The sequence below is a fragment of the Trichechus manatus genome, unplaced genomic scaffold (assembly GCF_000243295.1).
Source record: "Trichechus manatus latirostris isolate Lorelei unplaced genomic scaffold, TriManLat1.0 scaffold00170, whole genome shotgun sequence".
Taxonomy (NCBI): domain Eukaryota; kingdom Metazoa; phylum Chordata; class Mammalia; order Sirenia; family Trichechidae; genus Trichechus; species Trichechus manatus.
In genome coordinates this window covers 3,519,063-3,540,315 of record NW_004444106.1, presented here as the reverse complement: position 1 = coordinate 3,540,315, position 21,253 = coordinate 3,519,063, and the positions used below count along the sequence as shown (strand labels likewise).

Below are 21,253 nucleotides of genomic sequence, written 5' to 3'. Positions count from 1 at the left end.
CTCGCACTACCCTCTGTATCCTTAATCCCCATTTCACCCTACTCTTCCCAAAGATACTGACCAAGCAAGCACTTTTGTACAATAAAGTTTAATCACAATTATAAAAATGTGGCATTGGGTTTGCACTATTAACATATGTACAATCCAGCCCAACAGGAAGGGCCCACCCCCCACCCCCCTGGCCTGGCTGAGCCAGGAGCCTCAGACACCAGAGTGGGAGGGTGACCCACAGGGTCTGGCAGGAACTGAAGATGAGGCAGGGTTCCAGGCACGGAGTCCCCAGGACTGGGGGCGCAGGGCCCCCCCCAGGGGGAGAACATGGCCACTGCCCCTAGAGACCCCTAAACTGGGGAGGGGTACACGCAGGGCACAAAGGGGAAGTCCCCATTAACACAAAGCACGGGGGGCTGTAGAGCCTCCCAAGAACAGGATCTGTACAGGCCGGCACCCCAGGTTTCCACAGGAAACAGCTGCTGGCAGCTACAAAACATTTACAGCTTCTTCTCCGCAAAGAAAAAAAATTTGGGGATGGGTGGGCAGGGGCAACAAGGGTGGCAAAAGCTGCCTCGAGGGGCTGAGGCTCCCTTGCTGGGCTTGGGGGCCGCCTAGCCCCAAACTTGGAGATGGGAACATGCGGGCCCTGCTGAACCCACTAAGGCTAGGGAAGGCTCCGGGCACCACGGGAGAATAAATAGGGGTGTGGGCACCAGTCCTGCCCTATCTCAGTTGAGGGAGCCACGGCAGCTCTCAGTGCCGCACAAACATGGGATCTTGTTGTCCTCCAGCGGGAACTTGTAGTCATAGGTGATCTCCTCATCCACGCCGATGGGCTGCTTGGAGTAAATCACAATCTTCTTCTGTGACTCGATGGTGATCACCTTGGCATAACAGTTGGGCTGTTGCGGGGCGGGGGGGAGGGCGCAGTGTGAGCTGTGGCCCAGCCCTCTCCGGCCCCCACACCACCCTCTGGCCTGACTCCCAGCGTACCGTGCAGCAGTGATTGATGAACCTCGCCAAGTTGCCGCACTTGGTAGCGTCAATGATGGTGTCATGGTCAACTCGAAACAGGTAACTGCTGCCAATGCCCTCCTGCACGTAGCGTTTCTCCCGCATGTCAGCTACCATCTGGCAGGATGGGATGCAGTGCTCAGGGACCTGCCCCTCAGCTTCCTGCTGGACCTAGCCTGACCCACCAGCCCCTGTGATGGGGGTCTGGACAGTCTACCAGCTACCACCCCAGGGCCTACTCTGACCTGTACTGGTCCTGCAGTTCTCCTCTGGCTCCCACTAACCCAAGGCATTGGCTCTCCCCTGCCCTTGCTTCCAGCAGTCCTCTCTCTCTCTCTCTCTCTCATGGCCACCCACCCCGAACCTTTGGTTGCCATTAAGTCACCCAGGTCAGGCCTCCAGGAACATCTGCATTAGTGCATCAAGCAGAAGCACCGGGGCTCCTGCTGGAGCATATGCCTGGCCCACAGTGGAGCTCCCAGACTGCTGTGGGGCTGCGGCTGTTCCTAAAATAACAGTGGCCATTTTATGGACTGAACCCTACTCATCTCTTTTGCTAAGACCCTCTCTGCAAGACATGCGCCCATGGGCTGCCTCTGCCCGATGCAAAAGACCAGTTGTCCGTGCTAGGGCTCATGACCTTTTGTGAGAAGGAGCAACTTTTACTGCCCAGAAAACCAGAGCCTATGAGCCCTCTGCACTCTCTCCTGAGGTGATCTCACTCCCTCCAGAACTTTACCCGCAAGCTGAATGTTGGGGACTCCACCCAAACCTCCTTCTCCAGCCAAAATCCACCTCAGTGGAGCTGCTGGGCGTTGTCCCCTAGATGTCCGCCGGGCATTTCAACCTCACATGTCCACCTGGACCACACATCTGCTCCTCCTCCTCGCTCCCCAACTTACTGGCAGCCCTACCATACTCCTAGCTGCTAAAGCCAGCCCCCTGAGAAACGGCCCCCTTGCCCTCACTCTCTCCACAGCCATCTCACTGCCTGGTCCTGCCAAGGTCCTTGGACCTGCACACTCTTCTCTATTACCTCTGCTGCCACTGCCTAATCCAGGCCACTGTCACCTTTGGCCTGGGTCTCTGCAAACTCCCCCCACCCCTGACTGGTTTCAACCTCTGGTTGTCTCTCCCCACCACAGCCAGAGGGAGCTGACTAACCACCAATGTCTTTCGCTTTACCATTTCTCAGGGGCATTCCTCTTCTCTCCCCCGCAGGTCCAAATTTCTTAACATGGCCTCCAGGGTCTGCAGAATCTGGGCTCCACCTCTCTAGCCTCACATCGCTGCCACTGGCCCCAGCACATTTTTCCTACTAGCCATTCTGATCTCTTTGCACTCATAGACTATCTAATACCTCCAGGCTTGTGCATATCACACCCTCATAATCTAGTGCACACCTCCCCTCACCTGAGCCGAGTTCCTAATCATCTTTCAGCTCTCAGTTTAACTGTCACTGTCTGTAAGTGTTCTTGGGTTCCCTTGGTATGTGCTCCCACTAGCCCTCCTCTCCAAAGGTTCCCTTAACATCAATCAAACACCGTCCTTTGTCCTTACTTACTCAATACCTCCCTTCCCCACTAGACTGTCAGCTCTTCAAAGGGAGAGACATGCTGTCTTGTTCCTGCTGTGTCATTAACATGTCTACTAGTAACTATCACTAACTGTTCAATGAAGGAAGGAAAGAAAAAAGAACAAAGCAAACTGCACTGGCGAGCTAAGTCTTGGAGCTAGGAGGCTATGTGAGGCTTTATCCAGAAAGTCAAATGGTACTCATGGGAGCACCCAATGCGATCTGTTGACAGACAGCTGGGGCTGGGTGGGGGCTGGTGTCTCACCTGGCGGATGTTCTGACCCACATATTCGATGACCATCTCGTCGGCTGCAATGGGCTCCATGGCAAACAGACCCCACTCATGGATCCGGCTCCGGCCAAATCGGAGCTTCTTCTTCCGGAACTGAGGGGCAGAGGGCAGACTGCTGTTGCATGCCTCCCACAGCCCAGCTCCTTGCCTTTCCTGCAGACCTCCTAGGTAGAAGGGTGGCCTGGTCCCTCATCTCCCACACCTACCCCCAAGGCACCACCTGCTCCTGCCATGGCCGGCTCCCTTTGGTTCGGCCTTTTCACTGAGTCTCCTCCCCTTCCCAAGCCCTCTCTCTTCACCTTGAGCTGGTTTAGCTTCAGCAGATCGCTATCCATGATGGCCGAGGTACCAATGGCGCTCAGCAACCGCCGCTGTTCAGACCGGCGCTCCGAAAGCACACGGTTAGTCCCCTGTGACAATCAAGACAGGGAGGTGAGTGACAGCAGAAACAATGGGAAGAGGATGCAGGTGCGCCAGGGATCAGTGCAGGGCCTCACCTGGGTGTCCACTCCCTCCAGCTGCCGGGCCGAGACGGGGCACACATCCAGGTACTTGTCCTTTTCTTTCTTGCTGATGGGGTAATAACCTTCACTGCGTGCCGAGCCTGTCTGGTGCTCACGGGGCCCATCCTGGGGCCGCCGCTTGCGTTTTGGAGTGTTCAGATTGGTGAGTGCAGAGTGTTAAGGAAGAAGATGTGTTCATTACTGTCCAGATCCCTGGAGCCCCTCTCCCCTCTCTCCACCTTAGCCTCAGCCCAGGGAAAGCGTGGTTCTGAGCAGAGTCAGTGTGAGAGAGAGAGAAATAAGTCTCAGGCTCTGCTACCTTTTTTGCCAGAAAATGTTCAGGAGGCAGAAAAGAGGCAAGAGGAAGAGAAAAAAGGGTGGCTTGGTTGCCAGGGTAAAAACACCCAGGCTGAAGGCAGCGAAGAGAACTGAACAGACAGGTAAAGAGATAAATGCAGATACTGGGAGTGATCTGAAGAGGACACTACCTGGCTGTGTGACCCGAGGGAAGCCCCCTCCCCGCCACCTAGGCCTCCGTCTTCCTGTGCTGGGGAGGCCAGCCTCTACAGCTCAGGATATTTGTGTGATGGACCCAGTGGGTGTCGTTAAGCCAGTCAGCTCCACTTGTCTGCTGCAGCAGCCGCTCGTATGTGAGCCGCAGGTAGCCCATGTCCTCTAAATCCAGGCCTGAGTTCCAAATGTCATATAGGATGGTCATCTGCTCAAACTCACTGCGGGGCTCGAAGGTGGGGGGTGGTGGGGGTGGTGGTGGTGGCGGGCTGCGGGTGTGGGAGCGGAGGCTACGCCGCCGGAGGGCCCCTTCCCCATCACTGCTGCTGCTGCTGCTGCTCTCAGATGACTCGGACTCCTCCTCCTCCTCCTCCTCCTCCCCCTCCTCTTGCTGCTGCTGCTTTGGCTCCTCTGCCTCAGCCACCACCACCTCGGGGGCCTCGAGGACCTCATCTGCTGGGGAGCTGAAGAGGGCTGCAGGGGCAGGAACTGGCTCCAGGGGCCGAGGGGCCAGCGTGGAGGGTGTGGGCTTGATGGCCAGGGCATAGTTGTGCTCCAGGAGGATGTGGCTGAGCGGGGGGCCCGAGCGGTCCGCCTCATCTGATGTCTCTGTGGCCTCTGAGTCGTCACCAGTAGGTGGGACCACTAGCCCACGCCGGGCTGGGGTCAGGGCCAGGTCGGCCAGCACCGCCAGGTCCACTTCTGTTCCTGGTTCAGCCTCTTCTTCCTCAGTGAAGCGGCCTCGGCTTCCAGCCCGGCTCCGACCTCCTCTGGACACTTCCTCAGGCCAACTCTTAACCAGAGACGCGTGGTCCAGGGGCAGGTTGCGAATGGTCCGCTCCACACCCCGGGAGACTTTGCGAGAGATAGGGCCAGGAGACTTGACCTGTGGTGGGGCAACTGGGGGACGCTCTGGGGCTGGTGCCTCCTCCACGGCAGAGAAGGAGACTGTTTTCCGGCGTTTCTTGGGTGGGGGAAGGAGGGGAATAGGAGAGGAGGGGCGCTCCTCGGGGTGTGGGGTGGGAACTGGGGGCCCAGCTGGTGGCTCTGGGGGAGGCTGGGGAACACTGGGAGGTGGTTCCTCGGTGGAACCTGGGGAAGGAAGCACACAGGTAAAGGGAAGAAGGTCAGATTCCTGCCCCGACATCATCAGACTGAGATTCACTACGGGCAGGAGCCATGGAGCCCTGGCCCTCCTCACTGAGGAATCCACATCACAGCTGCTTTGCAGCAGGCTGTACTCACTCTCTTCTCAGCTTCTGCCCAAGAAACTCAGATAGACAGACAGACACTCCTGCTTGCTCAGGGAACACACTGCCTGTCTTGCCCGCCCGCAACATCCCACTTTCCTAGCCCTCAGCACTGTGGGCTCCCGTGACAGGACGTGATTTTGCACTGCTCATCAATACCTTCAACACGTATTTGCTGAGCACCAACTGTCTTCAGGCCTGGGGAAAACATACTCAGCAAACAGACACTTTCAATGCCCTCACAGAGCTTACAGTCTAACTGGGAGACAATTACAAAGAACAAACATACAGGCAAAACTGTGATGAGTGGAGGTGGAAGAGGGCTCTAAGAAAAAAACATTTCAATTCTAGTCTTTTTACAAGACTGGTGGTGATAGAACTACATCCAACAACTAAGCACGTAGACCAAGAGAATTTCTGCCAACTGCATTTCATAATGAGAGTGCAATGAGATTTGAACTAAAATATCCATTATTTCAAACATAAACAATATTCTTAGTTTAGTGTGTAAGGGAAATACAATGTAAGAAGTTGAATCTTCGTAATAAAATTTGCCTCTCCCCCAGCACAGAAGTGATCTGATTTTGTGGGAAAGGGATCAGGAACCCTCCCCTAGAGAAGCTGAGGTTTAAGCTGAGATTCAAAGGACGAGGGATAGGGTGGGGAAGGGATAACACACTGTCTTTCAGCAGACAACAGTGTCTCTGAGCTAATGTGCCCCCAGACAGGCAGCACATCCCTCCTCATTTGGGGCCCCCAAGTCTCGCGTTGAGTGTAGGGGTCTGAACGCTGTTTAAGACGTGCACAGCCCTTTCCCCTGGGACAAACCTATCTTCCTGCAGACCTGACCCTCAGACAATCCCCATGAAGTCAGCCCACGGCCTTTTCAGGCCCCTGGCCCTCTGCTTACACTGTTCCTTTTGTTTGCAATGCCTCTCACCCCTGGTCCATAGGGAAAGCTCATATGCAGCTTTTAGACTCAGCTCAAGGCCACCTCCTTCATGAAGCCTTCTCTGACTTCCTCAGACATTGGTAATACCTTCCTCTCAGAACCAGGAGGCTAGTGGTTCTCACCTGCCAGTCTTCAGGTTGGCTGCAGCAGACTAATAGCTAATATTCTGTGCCAAGCACCAATCCAAGCGTATGATATATATAACTTATCTAATTCTAACAACCCCATAAGGTGGCTACTATTAATCCCATCTTACAGACGAGGGAACTGAGGCACAGAGAAGTTAATAACCTGCCCAAGGTCACACAGCTAGCAAATAACGGAACAAGACCTGCACCTGGACAGTCTGGATGCCCTGCACTGGGATTCAATGGTTTCACATCTGACTCTGCACTCCCACAGCTTAAGGGCAGCCAGCACAAGGCCTGGACCAGAGTGGGCAGTGATCAACATGCATCCATTGCCTTAACAAATGTTCCTCAATCTCATACCCTAAGCAAGACCCTCAGCTTGCTGTCTCCTTGGGCCCTGGATACCAGCTGGGGTCTCAGCCAGTACTAATCCACACTCTGCGGCCAGCAAGGCCCCCTGGCACTTGTTCCAGGCCCTCCAGTTTCTATGAGTCCTCTTTCCTCTTCTCAACCCTGTTTTGGGGCAGCCTCCCCCATATCCATCCTCCCAACCTAGCCCACTGTGTCCTCTGGAACCCTGGCTTTTAAGCCTACAGATTTCTTTCCTCTCCCTACCCTGAGGAAAACCTAACCATCCCTTTCATTTAGATTTTTGGGGTACCTGCCCAGCCAATCTAACTCCTACTTTTCTCCAGGAATTTCTCTCAATATTTCTAGATCCATAATGGCGAGGCCCCAGAAGCCACTGTTTCTACCGCATGACGTGCCCGCCCGTTCAGGGCCATCATTAACTGGACTACCTGACCCAAGTCACCCAATCAGAAGCTTCTGAGAGTAAGGATCTAAGATAGAGAGAAGGTCTCTCTGTAGCTGGTCTGGGGTGTGGGTAGGAGTGAACAACCTCTGCTGGAATGGAGGAGCAGAGGAAGCCCATCTGTAGGAGGAAAGAATGAACCAGACTGGAAGACAGAACAAGGTAAGTCCTAGGGCACCCAGGTTCCTGATTCTGGTCCCTGTCTTTCGATCCCACACATATCCTGTTAACAGATCTTTCTACTAAACTGAAATTGGTTCTGGTTACTAGAAACCCAATGGGCCCTCAATAAGGCCCCCACTTACCAGGAGCCACTCTTCAGTCTCTGGAGATGGGTGTGGGCTGCCCTTGGTTGCCCTCTCAATCCCTCTCCCAGGCTCCTGCCATTGGGGCACACAGATGCATATCCAGCCTCATCCTGGTAACTGATTTTCCTCCGTCATGCCCATCATTCTCACCAAGGGACCTGGCTTAATTTTCCTCTCCTCTCCCACCCCTGACATCTACCTAGGGGACTTCAGCATCCCACCTGTTCACCCAGATTCTCACATCTCCAGGGACCTCCTTCACTCACTCAGCTACCCTCCACTAGTCACACACCTGGATCTTAAATCACCCCCACCATTTGCTCCACCTTGGGCTCTTACATGGTCATCTCCTACCCTCTGACCACAATGCCTGTCTTTTTAGCTCACCCCAATGCATCCCTCCATCCCATCACCCTCCCTAAAGGGGCCCACCCCCTTTGTCTTCTCCCTTCATAGCACCTTCCACATCTTCAAGGCCTCATCTCTTGACCCTGTAAACCCCAACCCTGAAACCAGCTGCCTTCTCTCCTCCTTCACTCCAAACCCCCAGCCTCAGCAAGGCTTCTGTGTTATCAGCAAGCCTAGTCCACTTTCATCCTTACTCTCCACAATCCTCTACTCTACCCATACCTCATTCTCAGAAAATGTCCTTCCTTCCCACTGCACAGAGGAAACAAATTTTCTCTGTGCAGTGAAATTCCACATTTCCCTGCCTCCCCACTTATAAATATATTTGAATCTAATCAAGAGCCCCATCCCTCCACCACCCCAGGTATGCTACTCCAGCGAGTACTCTTCTCTTCCTGGTCCATCTACCTGCTCCCTCTTCCCTTCAGTGTGTGAACATGCTCACGTCTCACCTACTTTTAAAAGTTAAGCTCTCCATCAACCTTGCATTCTCTTCTTGCTACCTTCCCAGGCCCTGGAGACAGCCCAGGGTTGTCTCTCCAATCCTAGCTCTCCACTTCCCAGCTGTATAACCTTGAGGTTGCTCCTGTACCACACCAATGGGAATGATAATATGGACACTGTGAAAAATGAATAAGAAAAAGAACTTGCAACATGCTAGCCTAGAGCCCGGCACACAATAAGTACTCAATAAATGTTAATTAATATTAATTATCTGGCTCATAAAGACGAGCACGTAACAACCATATGACTTATTACTACCCCTTAGCTCTCTTTTTCATAGCAAGAAAAGCCTAGCCTTCCAGAAGACTGAGTATCTCTACTTTGTCACCTCCCCTCACTTCTTAACACCCATAACTTGGCTTTAGTCTGAACTACTGTACAATTGAAATCAGTAAGGCCACCAATGATTTCCTAACTGCCAAATCCAACAGACACTTCCCCATCTTACAGTCTCTCTTGTGGCCTGATAATACAGCCCACTCCCTCCTTTTTAAACCCTAGCTTTCCTTCCCTTGGTGTCCAAAACACTGCTCCCTGGTTTCCTCTCCACCACTCTGACTACTCCTTTTCAGCCTCCCCTGGTTCCCCTTTGCCCACCTATCCCTTACAGGACTTTAAGGCTCAGACTCCCTTTTCTCCTTTCTCATTCTATACACTCTCCTGGGGTGTACAAGTGTATTCACACCCACTCCTTCACTACTCCCAGAAAACTACCTCATTTCCAGGTGACTTTTTCCTCCAAAGCTTCAGACCTATTGATCCCACTGCCTGTTGACTGTTTCTACCTCAGAAACACCTCAAACTTAGCCCCCAAGTGAACTTTATCAGCTTTCTTCCTAATCCTCATTCCCCCTTTTTTAAAAAAATATTTAATTGTGTTTTTGGTGAAGGTTTACACAGGAAATTTTAGATTCTCATTCAACAATTTCTATACATATTGTTCAGTGACACTGGTTACATTTTTCACAATATAACAGCATTCTCATTACTTCCATTCTAGTTGTTCTGTTTCCCTTAATCTAGCTTCACTGTCCCCCCCTTGGCTTCTCATCTTTGCTCTAGTAAAAATGTTTACCATTTGGTTTTATTTAGATGACTACCTAGAGAAGCACAGCACTCAGGGGTGGTATTAATTATTTTTTGGGCCCATCTGTCGTTTGGCTGAAAGGTGACCTGACCTCTGGGAGTGGTTTGAGTTCCAAGTTTAAAGGGTATCCCAGGGAGATAATCTTGAGGGTTCATCTAGTCTTTACTGGCTCTGGTTCTCCTTCTTGACTTTCCTTTCCTGACTAGTAGTTTAACCAAGTCATTCTATCTCCTAAATTTCTCTCAAATCTTCATTCCCACTTCTACTCTTCTATACCTCACTGTGAACCCTCAAATTAAAAGAGACCACTGTTTTTCACTTACATAGCCAAACATCCTGGTCTGGCTCTGTAAACCATTTACGGGAGCGCCGTCTGACTCTGTCACGCTATAAACGTCTCCAAAGGGGGAGTGACAGGAGATAGTGATTTTCATCCAACTTCAGATATTTCTCCAAGAGTCACAAACTGGTACACAATTAATAAATATTGGTTCTACTGTTCCCTCACAGACACAGACACACATACACAAAGCTCCCATTGACAGCTCCGCACCACCTACCTGCAGGTCTTCCTGGAGACTTCTCCTGTTCAGGGAGAGGTGTGACTGGGGAGCCTGCAGCTCTCTCTGGCTCGGGCTCTTCTACAGGCACTGGCAGGGGTGCTGGGACTTCTCTGGGGGGCGGTGAGGCTGAGGGTTTGGTTGCTGGCTGCTCTTCTTCCTCTTCTTCTTCAGAGGACTCAGAGGAGGAGGAGGAGGAGGAGGAGGAGGAGGAGGATGAGCTGGACGAACTGCTGCTCTCGGAGTCCGATGGGCTATCATTTTCACCATCTGAGTCAGCATACAGAGAACATTTGGAGGACGAATCGCTTTCCTCGTCCTCGCCTGAAAATCCAGAAGGGGCAATCAGGCGAGGTGGGAAGACCCCTCACTTGGTCAAGCCCTGGGTTCATTCATGGACTTACTACTATGGATGAGTTAGGTAGGCTCTATGCTACGTGCTGAGAAGACCGATGTGAATGAGACAGAAGTCCTACCCTCAAGGAGTTGGACAATTTGTTCACAGTATGATAAACATCAGTGTCGGGGCAGGGAAACATGGAGAAAGGAAGCCCTTAATTCTGCCTGGAGGATCGAGCCAGGGAAGGAGTCCCTGAGAAAGACGGTGAAATTGAGAAGGGCAAGCAGGAGTCCACCAAACAGACACAGAAGCTAAGTAGGTATGTCAAAGGCAAGCAGGCAAAAGAAGATGCGCATCTGGAGACTGACAGAAGTCTGCTCTGACTATAGAAGTTTTTCCCTAAGTGGGTCTGGACGATGAGTTGTGTGAAAAAGGATTCCATGGTGAAATAAGCTTAAAAAATATTATATGCTATATGCCTCTTGGAGACTGGCAACCATAGAAGGGTTCTGAGAAATCCTGCAATTAAACCTTGCTTAACTCTAATTCAGCATTTCCCAAACTTGTTTCCTCAAGGAATAAATTTTGCAGTCTTTGGGAACAAATCTGATAAATCAGAAGATCGTAGCAGCCAGAGAAGGGGCTGGAGGATGGTGAGATGAAGCTGAACAGATAACAGGGGCTAGCTTATAAATGACCAGAGTATAAATGCCAGGCTGAGGAGCCTGCTTTACTTTGTGAACAATACAGAGCCAGGAAAAGACTTGAAGGAAAGAAGTAACAGGCTCAGATGTGCATTTCAGGAAAGATAATGCTGTCACCAAGTTGGAGCATGGACTGGAATGGAGGGGGAAGGATGGAACAGAGTCTAGACTGCTGAAAGAATCTAAGTGAGAAGTGAGCAAGGCCTGAACTAAGGCAGAATAGCAGGAAGAAAGGAGGAGATAAATTCAAGAAACACTCAGGAGGTAACGCTGAAGGAAGCTGGTTATCAAGTGGATGTGTAAGGGTCTCAAGCCCTCTACCCCATTCACTCTTAGCAGATGACCTTCCTCCCTGTTTCACTGAAAAGAAAAGCCCTCAGATCATCATTTTCACCATTCTGGCCTCAACGGAAATGGCCCTCCTTGACCATCCTACATAAAACGGTAAATCTTCCCCCCAACTCCCCCACCCTATCTCTCTACCCCATTAACCTACAAAGCATGTACCTCTATCTGAAGCAATATTCGTTCACTTGTTTGTCACGTCTCCCCCACCTCTCCAAATAATGACAAACTCTGCAAAAGCAGGAACCACGTCTGTTTGGTCTCTGGTATGTCCCTAATACCTAAAACAGTGCCTGACACAGAGGAAGGATTCAATACATATTTCTGAATGGATGAAAAAGAAGACTGAACCACACACCCAAGACTTCAATGAATGTGGAGGAACAAACAGGTGTTCCACAAAAGGATACAGTAGTGTCTGGCTGATGGCAGCCATGGGTGGGGGAAGAGGGAGGCAAAGCTTAGTGGCAAGGGCCTTAAAGGAATAAACAGTGCCCGAAGGTGGCAAGCCACAGCCTGGTAGCATCAAGGGGCAGTAGAAGAATGCAGACCCCTTGTCACTAGGGCTCAGGTAAATAAACAGCCTCTGCTGGGTTTCCTCAAGGGAGAGCCATGTTTCAGCAGAAGAAGTAGGCAGAAGGGAGCACTTTGGATATTGGGCTTATTGTTCACAATGGGTGGATGTTTCAAAGGATGTGGCTAAAAGATAGTTGCTCTTGGGAAGGGCAAAGGTGACCAATAAATCCAGCAGGAAAGTCGTGTGGGCTCAGGAATGGGGCTAGCCAGGTAGCCGAGTGTCTTCTTCCCCAAACCAGAATTCTATTCAACTGCCTGTACTCACCATCTGATGCCTCTATCGCCTTCTTAGTGGTATCCATGGCTTCCTCTCGATCTTCATCTTCTTCATCTTCCTCATCATCCTCCTCGTCCTTAAAGGGACAAACAGGAAAGGGATAACTGGGCCTCCAGGGGGCGAACCTGCCAGGGCTCTAGCCTGGAGAAAAGCTGGCTAGGAGGACAGGGACTCAAGAAGCAGGCTTTTGGCACAGACTGGGAACCCTGGCCCCTCACCTTCTCTGATGAGGACTCCTGCGATGCCTCTTCCCCTTCGCTGTCCAGAGCAAAGGACTTGCGGTGCTTGCCCTGCGTCTTGCCTCGCTCTTCGTCTCGCTTTGGGGGCTTGGTCCCAGGACGTCCTGGCTCTCCAGCCTCCTTCTCTCGCTCGGGGTCTAGGCCCAGGTGAGCGACAGTTAGGATAATTTACCATCAACAATAAGTTACTGTACGAGGAGCTTTATGTACACTACTGCTAATCTTCCTGACGATTCTACAAAATAGGACTCATTTTATAAACAAGAAGTTGAAGCTCAACAGAGAAACACAAACACCTCATAACCTAACATTTTATATGCATCATTTTCTGGGAAAGATGAAGGAGAGAACTGACTTGTTATGCTGGGTCCAAGAAAATAGTACTAAGGCCAATGGGTCTCCAGGGAAGCAGATCTGACTCAACAAAGAAGAGTTTTCCAGTCATGTAAGCTGTCAACCAATAGCTCAGACTTAGACAAACTGGTAAAAACCTTCTAGAAGGATTTAAACATCAGATGGTAAACTTGGGTAGAAGATCTGTTTAACTTCAAAATTCTGTGACTTTAGATGCTGAAGTTATCATCCTCATTTCACAAGTGAAAACACTGACATACAGAAAACTTAAGTCAGTACACCACTGAAAGAACAACTAAAATGTAGGGATAACCCTATCTGATGGCTCCCCTGCCACTCACAACTGCTTTATTTTACCCTGTACCAAAATCTTCACTTCGCTCCTTGCCTCCAAGACACCTTGACCACCCCTATGTCCCTGCCTCTTGTTTTCATGTTGAAATATACACAGCCTGTCCCCTTTCTCATTTTGCCTGACCTCCCACTCACCATCTTCATCTTCTTCTGCTGGGGTGGAAGGTCGAGGCCTCTTTTCTTCACTGGCTTCTGAAATTTCTGATGGCTCTTTCCGCTTTACCTAGGGTATAAAGAATAGACAGGGCCCGTTTCAAACACTCAAGGTTCCTGACCACACCTACACCAAGGAAGGAAACCCGCTTCACCGTTCTACCCACCCTACTCAGCACGGCCACAGTTCTGGGTACCTTGAAAGAAGGCAGCCGAAGGGCCCCTCGTAGCCCTGACCCAAAGGCGAAGGCTTCGATGCCTGTGGTACCCCCACTCTTGGCCCAGTCTACGAGGGACAGCAGACCTGGCTCCTTAAGCTTCGTTTTCTCTTTATCCTCTTCCTTGGCTTGCTGTTTGGCTGCATTCTGGAATGGCTGTAGGCAGGAGAAGGACTGAACCCCAGAACCCATGTGCTCCCTCCTACCTGAGAGCTACTTCCAGGCCCCGAGAATACCTAACAGTGTCTACTCACTTTTCCACTTGACACGTGTATCTATGTCACACATCCCCTTGTACTAGCCCCTGTGCAGGCAACAGCATTTTCTCAACAGTCTGCTCATTCAGTGCATCAACCTTATGAAACAGCTACTATTAGTCCCGCTTTATACATGAAAAAATAAAGACTGAAGCCTAGAGAGATTTAAGGGCCTCGTCTACAGAAAGTAAGCAATAGAGCCAGGACAAAGCTTTCTGTCAGGCTTGAGCTTTTTCTACTGCTGTGCTCCCCCACCTCCATCTCCCCACCCACCCAGTGTATCTCACTGAGTGCCCATAGTGTCTCTCCACTTGCCTTGATCACCTATCTCTCCCCTATTTTGAGCTGCGCAGCCTGGAGGAGTCAGAGGTCTATCTCCTAATGGAGCAGAGCCCCAAGTTTCCCCAGTCCCAGGCAATGGCCCTCACCTTGGCCTTCTCTTCCTTGCTCTCCCACCACTGATCAAAGGCTCCAAAGGCCACATTCTCCACCATCTTGCGGTTGAGGTCACGCTGCATGATGCTCTTCATCTCTTGGACTAGGGTGGCGAGCACACGGCCCACAGTGCCTGCTGACGGTAGGGCCTTGCCCTCTGCCAGCTCTGCTTCCTCCCTGGGAGGCAGCCGGGCCTCTTCTCCTGAGACTGAGGAGGAGGGCAGGGGCTCGGCTGCCATAGGCAAAGGCAGGTGGTAGGCCTCCCGGGAGTATGCCCCTCGGCCTTCCTGCCCTTGTGTATACAAAGCATAGGGCAGGCCGTAGGCTGCCTCTTGGGGGGGTGCGAATGGTAGGAAAGCCTCCCCAAAGGCCCCACTGGGGGGACCAGCAGAGGCTGTAGTCAATCCCTTGCCCTGCCGCAGCTGGTGGAGCCGGGTCAACATCTGGGTCTGCATCTGGAAGGACATAGGCATCCCTCCCCACTGAGCCCCGAGTCGATCCATTAGCTCCAAAGAGTTCACGAAGTCATATATGTGGGGGGGTGGCGGAGGAGGTGGCGGGTACTCGGGAGGCGGTGGACCATCAGGTCGGGGTGGGAGGAGGTAGGCAGGCTGGTGGGGAGGATAACCAAGGGGAAGAGAAGCCAGATAGGGAGGGGGAGGAGGTGGCGGAGGAGGAGGGGGTGGAGGCTGCTGTGGGGGTGTTGGGGCCGGAGGGGGTGAGCCACCCCTGTCATCATCGGAGATCTCCATGTCCTCTCCAGAAGAGCATGGAGAAGCCTGTGGGAGTGTAGAGAAAGGTCACAGAAAGCTTCTATTTCCTGGGCTTTTCCTCAAATCCCTGTTCGCTTGTCTAGTTCCTTTCCCTCTCGCCCAACCCTGCCTCCCAGATACCAGGTACCCCACTGGCTGACCCCAGCCTCACCTGGCTCTGTCCGTTGGCCTTGGGAGACTCCCTGGTGGCCCCTGGTTCCCCGCTCCCTATAGGTGCCACATCCTCAAAATTAGCTGGGGCTGGAGGGGGTGTGCAGGGCCCGTGACCTGACCCAGAAGGCACCTCGCTCCCTGTGTCTCTAGCTCCAGGGCCTGTACTGCTGTTCTCCTCCTCCTCCTCTGTGTCAGAGGCCAGGAAAGAAAACTTGGAACGCTGCTCCTTCAATAACATTTCGATGCGGGAATCCAGGCTGCTATGTTGAGCGAAGGGCACACTCTCGTTGGTGGTCTCTGGGGCTGGAGAGCCGGAACGGGCAGGTGAGGCTGGGTGGGGGGAGGTCCGGGCTTCTTCTCTCTCAGGGCTGGGACCCCCACCGTCCCCACCTCCACCAGGTTCTGGAGGCTCCGGGGGTGGAGCCTCTGAGGCAGGAGGCCGGTAGTCCTGGTCAGTGGGCCGGCTGGGCTCAGGGGGCAAGTAGGATGTATAGGAAGGTGGGAAGCGCTCAGCTGTGTTTTCAGCAAAAGAGGCCCCAGAAGGCTCCTCTCGAGTTGCCCGGCGGGGTGGGTAGGACGCGTGGCGTTGGTAGCGATTCCAACTTTCATAATATGCTGGGTAGTTTGAGTCAGAACCACGAAAATGAGAAGACGAGGAAGAAGAGGAGGACGAGGAGGATGAGGACAATGAAGTAGATGAGGAGGAGGATGTGGAGGTGGCTGCAGTGGTGGCTGAGATGGCTGCAGAGGTGGTTGTGGGGGCCAAGGAAGCAGAGAAATGGCGGCGGGAGAAGGAATCTTGGTAGCTGTTCTCTGACCGCCGGGGCTTGAAGGAGGTTGAAGTAGTGCTGAAGAAGAAGTGGGGGAGTTAGCTGATTTCATCTCTACATGACTAAACCCTGGTGACCCGGTTCTTGGCACCCAAAACCCCTCTATAAAGCCCCTTCCTCCCAAAGGATGATCTCAGTGGGGTTGGGTTCCTGAGCTATAGTGAATTCCCTGAGGACAGGGATTTGTAGGCTGAATCCACAGATAAACTAGAAAAATGATTTCCAACTCCCTCTTGCAGAGACTTTGGGATCTTTCTTCCCAGTGGCAGCTCCCAGAATCGAATGGCTGGGGGCCCCAGGTGTCTGCTCTGTACCTGCTAGAGTAGGCAGAGTCCTGAGAGTAGGGGGTGCTGCCCCGAGACGTGTAGGGGGTTCCTTGGGATGACTGAGGGGTGAACTGGCCAAAAGAAGATGGGGTATCTTGTCTGCTGCTGGAAAAGCTTGTGTCCTGGGAACAAGGGGTGCCATTGCCAGGGGTTCCCACCACAGCAGTGCCTGATGGGTAGGCAGCTGTGTCAGAGGAGGAGCGGCGGCGGGATTCAGTCTGGAGGATAGGAGTGGGACAAGAAGAAAGGAAGAGATCGACTACCATTCAAGAACTTCCCCTTCTCCAAACCAAGAGTTCTAGTTCTCTGTCTTTGATAAACCCGAGTGGTGCAAATGGTTAGGTGCTCCACTACTAACTGAAAGATTGGTGGTTCAAGTCCACCCACAGGCACCTCGGAAGAAAGGCCTGGAGATCTACTTCCAAAAGAGTAGCCATTTTTAAATAACCCTATGGAGCACAACTCTACTGATGCACACGGGGTTGTCGCAAGTCAGACTCAACATGACAGCAACTGGTTTGCTTTTTAAAAGCACCCAGGCATCTTTCCTTGGCTCTTCTGTACCTAACAGGGAAGTCAAGAACCTGGTAAAGGCTGCTCCTACTTCCAGCACCCAGGTACAATGCCCACAAGGCTGGGACTGCAGCAGCCACAAGCTTCTCACCGTCTCAGTGGCTGCACTGGAGCCCTGGAACTTCTCACTCAGGGCCTTGCCCCCAGTGGGCACCGTCTGGGGAGTGTAGGAGCCATTAACAATCAGTTCATAGTACTTCATTCGCTGTTGTCCTAGAGGGAGGGAAATGGGAACCAGTAGGGTCAAATGGAGAAAACAACTCCTTCCTGGTTTGGTATTCCTGCTTCTTTTTCAGATCTCGAGTTTCCTACAACTCGTGGAGTCTAAAATTTTATTTTGGGTCTTCAGTTCTTCTATTTTTACTTATCTTTAGAATCTTAGTACTTTTCCCTAATAGCTACTACAAACATACTGCACAACGCTTCACAATATACAAAAACACATTTACGTGAACTACTACTTTCAGTGAGCACTGAGAGAGAAATGCGTCAGTAGCTCTATTTTGTAGACTTAAAAAAAAACGACCCGCACAAAGTCACAAAGCTGCTCATTGGTAGAACCAGAATTCAAATCCAGGTCACCCAATGCTAAACCCACCATCCTCTTAATTCTGTAACTTAAAGGTTGCAGAATGGTAACCTGAGAGCTAAACCCAGCCCACAGTTATTTTATTTGCCCTACAAATGACTTAAAGTTTTTTTTTGAGCCAATATTTTAAAACTATGAGATTTCACGTAAAACTTTAGATTTCTGGTTTCTTTTTTTAAAAGCAGGCTATTTGGCAATATGAGTTCTCATTCCCACCTGAAAACAACCAGCTAACTCACAGCTGGCTCCTTTAGAGGGCAGTATAATGTACAGCTTGCCAATCCCCAGTCCTCTCTATTGCTCCCTAATACAGATGCTCAGGCTGCTTCATTCTAATTCTGTATCTAAAATTTCAAAACCCCAAAAACTAAAAACCCAGAATTTTTAGGAGTTTGATATCAAAACCTGCCCTGAGACCATTTACTACAACCTTCACATATTCCACTTAGCGTGACCCCTTTCATACATTTCCTTACAAGTACAGTCACGTGCTTGACTACGGGGAGCTGCCTTAGACCCTGCTGAAGACAACAAGCAAATGACCACACATAGAGTCCATGATCCCTTTTGTAAAATTGGAAAAATGTTGACTTCAGAAACACATCTGGCCCCAAGAGTTTCAAATAAAGAATTCTGAACCTGACCAGTTGCCTGGCCCCAACAAGCATTTATATGTAAACCTCTACTAGAGATCAACCTCGGGCAGCAGGCAGGGGAGTCCTCACCTTTGATGTCGAGCTGGGCATGGATGATGTTGCCCATGACAGAGGTCAGGTGGAGGTTTTTGACCGTTTCCTTGGCTCCCCGAGTGCTGGTAAAGAGCACACGGGCCAGGCCCAGGTGCTTGCGAGTACGGGGGTGAAGAAGGATCTCTACCTCTTCTACCTCACCATACTTTCGGCACATGTCCTTCAGGAAGGTCTCCCGCACATTGTCATTCAGCCTTGCAAAGGTCACTTCCTTCAGTGGGATCTGTCCAATATAGAACTCATCCAGCTGTGGAGAGGACAGGAGTTGGTCTGTGGTCTCAATACTGGCCACTGTTCCTTTGCCCTTGGGGAAACTTTAGCAAGATCCGTGAGGTCAAGAGAGATGGGACTGAGAAACTAAGGGGTAAGGGAAAAAAACCAGGAAAGGGGCCATAGTAAGGGTCTACATCAGTCTTGATCCCCTCTCTTCCCTGAATTCTTCCCACCACAGGATAATGGCAAACCCAAGAAAAGAAAAATACTAACCGAGAAATAAACATACTAGTTTATTCCTAGTCATGGAAAAACAATTCGTCCACTCAGACTTTACTAAATGACTACTGTGAACTGGACACTAGGAATACAAAGATGGGGAAAAAAATGACTGCTATTCAGAAAAGTAGACAAGACGGATAGACACATACAACCACCATGTCATGCAACAAGTATCAGCAGAGGTGTGGACACGGTGTTTGGAAATACAGAGAAAAAAACTTTTGCTCATGGCGGAGTCAGAAAAGGAGTCATAAAGATGGTATAACTTCGTACTGGGTTTTTTTGATAAACAGGAGTCCATGTGGATGACAAGGCCTTCTAGCGCATGAACTGTAAAACATCTTGTCATTTTCTAGAAACGGCAAGCGCTTGGAATGGATGGAACACAGGTCTGTGGGTGTCAAGGCAGGAGATGAGGTGAGGCCAGATCAATCACCACAAGAGTCAATGCCTAAAAACATGGACTTCGTGACAAAGTAAGAGAACAGTAAAACCAAAGAGATAAATGACAGCACTGTGGCGCACAAACAAGAAGAGCAAATGGAGACAAAGAAATCAGGTGAAATGGATACAAGGGTCTGCGTTAAGAAAATAGCAATGGGAATACAAAGATTAAAACAGAAAGGAAACACATTTAAGAAGAGTCAACAGAACTTGGTGACAAAGTAAGTGAGATAAAGGAGAGGAGAATCACAGGATGACTCTCAGGTTTCTAGCTTATGCAGCTGAAAAAATGGTGTCTCTATTTACTGGTAAATGAAAAATGGAAGAGCAGAACTGAGAAGGTAAAGATAGTTTGTTTTAACCTTCTGACTGTGAGGTGCCTGTGGAGCTGTCCCTCTAACAGGCAGACAAGTCTGGAGGTTAAGAGAGTGACCTGGGCTGGATACACAGATTTGGAAGTCATCAACGTGTAGGTAATAGCCGAAACCACGGGTGTGAAAGAGATCGTCCATGGAAAGTGCACAACGTGACAAAAGGAGGATGAAGGAATGTCACAAACTACTTAAAGAAGGAAGAATAAAGAATCAATGGAGAAAACTAAGTAGAAACAGTTTTCTAGGTCCAGTCCAAGGCCTAATGAGTATGCTGCCTAGACAGAAAAACGAGAGTCCTCTAAAAAAACAAGACGGAGAAGGACATGACCGAATGAGAGACAAGAACCAGAGGACTCCAGGGAGGCAATGGCCTTCCCTTAGTTGTTGAGGAATTGGGATACCCAACCAGGGCATTGTCATTCAACGTGCTATCTAAGAGTAACTGGTTTTAGCTGTAGGAGCTAAACCTGTCTTTACCTTATCCTTCACAAATTCAACACTCCTGGACACCAATGCAAGGGTACCGCTTACACAGAATAATTCACTGCCATAGCCTCAAAGGTTGTTAGAGCTGGCCAGGACCCTTTCATTGGAAAACCTCTTCATTAGACTACTAACAAAGTCTAAACTGTCAGAATGGATCCTTCACACCATCCAAATCGCCACTACACCAAGAGAACAGCAGACACATACCTTAAACTTAGGAACCGGGAGGGAAAAGTCTCTGTTTTTGGACCTGACATGGCAACGGGGGTCTTGGAGGTCTTCAACTGGAATATACTTTGAGTCCTGAGAAGGAAAGCAAGAACAGAAACATAGCTCAGAGTGAAACCAGGCTGTTGAGCTCTACGAAGTGCATTTGAGACCCATATGCAAAAGAGCTGAGTTCTGACTGCCCACTTTTAAGAAGTGAGGCTATTGGTATGGGAGTTCTAGATGCTAGACTGAGGTAACAGAAAAGAACCTGGCCAGAGTTCCCTAGATGGCAAGGAAGGACCTGGGGCACTCACGTTGACACTGAAGTGGATTCCATCGTAGCGGTACACCTTTTGAGAAGGCCTGCGCAAGGCGGGGTCCAGGGCAGGATCCACGATGAGCTTGTAGTTCCTCCATTGGAAGCTCGGGGCCTTCTGTCCATCTCCCCCACCTTCCTGATCCATCTTTGCTCATTTACACTGTTACGAAAGAAAAACACGCAAGGAGGTTCAAGACTCAGTCCTGACTCCCTTGCTGTTCCTCACCAACTAGCCCAAACTCCAGCTTCTCTCATCACCCGTTTCCACACCTCACCAGGACTCGTGGCTTCCCCAGATTTTCCCCCAGGTACCCTGTTTCACCACAACATCCCATTCTCTGTCCACCTCCCAACTCTCCCCTCAGGCCCCCAGGCCCATCTCGCGCCCCCTTACCTTCCTGCTTCCCTAGCGCGCGCCCCACTTGGCCTCAGCACAAGACCCCTCCCCCGCCCCCTGGCAGGCCCCGCCCCCTCCCGCCTCCTCACCGGCCAGCGGCCCGGGCCAAGCCTGGCTCCCGCTCCCACACACCCGCTCTCGTCCCCGCGCCCCGATCCTCTGGCCGAGAGGTGGCACCTCTTCGGGGCGTTGCAAACACCGCGAGACCGAGCCCGAGACCCGGCTTCAGCCCCGAATCCGGGAGAGGGGGTGGGGGTAGCGCGCGTCGCTGCCCTCTTCTCCCGCCCCAGCGCGCTTTGCACCCCCCCGTCCCCGCGCACGCGCGCCCCGGCCCCACTCACCCGCTCGTGGCGACCGGCTCCCCCTCCCCCACCCCGCGC

General features: G+C 51.2%; 1 protein-coding gene across 1 annotated transcript in view; it reads right to left on the bottom strand.

Moving 5' to 3' along the window:
• Positions 1 to 72: 72 nt before the first annotated feature.
• Positions 73 to 21,253, bottom strand: part of SETD1A (SET domain containing 1A, histone lysine methyltransferase) — a 21,970-nt gene continuing 789 nt past the window's right edge. Inside the window, exons 2-19 of the mRNA XM_004386680.1 lie at positions 20,472 to 20,636; positions 20,155 to 20,250; positions 18,125 to 18,395; positions 16,902 to 17,023; positions 16,226 to 16,455; positions 15,080 to 15,929; positions 14,149 to 14,934; positions 13,443 to 13,619; positions 13,228 to 13,315; positions 12,364 to 12,521; positions 12,134 to 12,221; positions 9,904 to 10,227; positions 3,959 to 4,981; positions 3,374 to 3,546; positions 3,176 to 3,286; positions 2,850 to 2,969; positions 988 to 1,125; positions 73 to 896 (exon numbers count right to left, since the gene is read on the bottom strand). Coding sequence (XP_004386737.1) covers positions 723 to 896; positions 988 to 1,125; positions 2,850 to 2,969; positions 3,176 to 3,286; positions 3,374 to 3,546; positions 3,959 to 4,981; positions 9,904 to 10,227; positions 12,134 to 12,221; positions 12,364 to 12,521; positions 13,228 to 13,315; positions 13,443 to 13,619; positions 14,149 to 14,934; positions 15,080 to 15,929; positions 16,226 to 16,455; positions 16,902 to 17,023; positions 18,125 to 18,395; positions 20,155 to 20,250; positions 20,472 to 20,621 — 5,079 coding nt within the window. The 5' untranslated portion in view covers positions 20,622 to 20,636 and the 3' untranslated portion in view covers positions 73 to 722. The remainder of the gene's footprint in view (positions 897 to 987; positions 1,126 to 2,849; positions 2,970 to 3,175; positions 3,287 to 3,373; positions 3,547 to 3,958; positions 4,982 to 9,903; positions 10,228 to 12,133; positions 12,222 to 12,363; positions 12,522 to 13,227; positions 13,316 to 13,442; positions 13,620 to 14,148; positions 14,935 to 15,079; positions 15,930 to 16,225; positions 16,456 to 16,901; positions 17,024 to 18,124; positions 18,396 to 20,154; positions 20,251 to 20,471; positions 20,637 to 21,253) is intronic.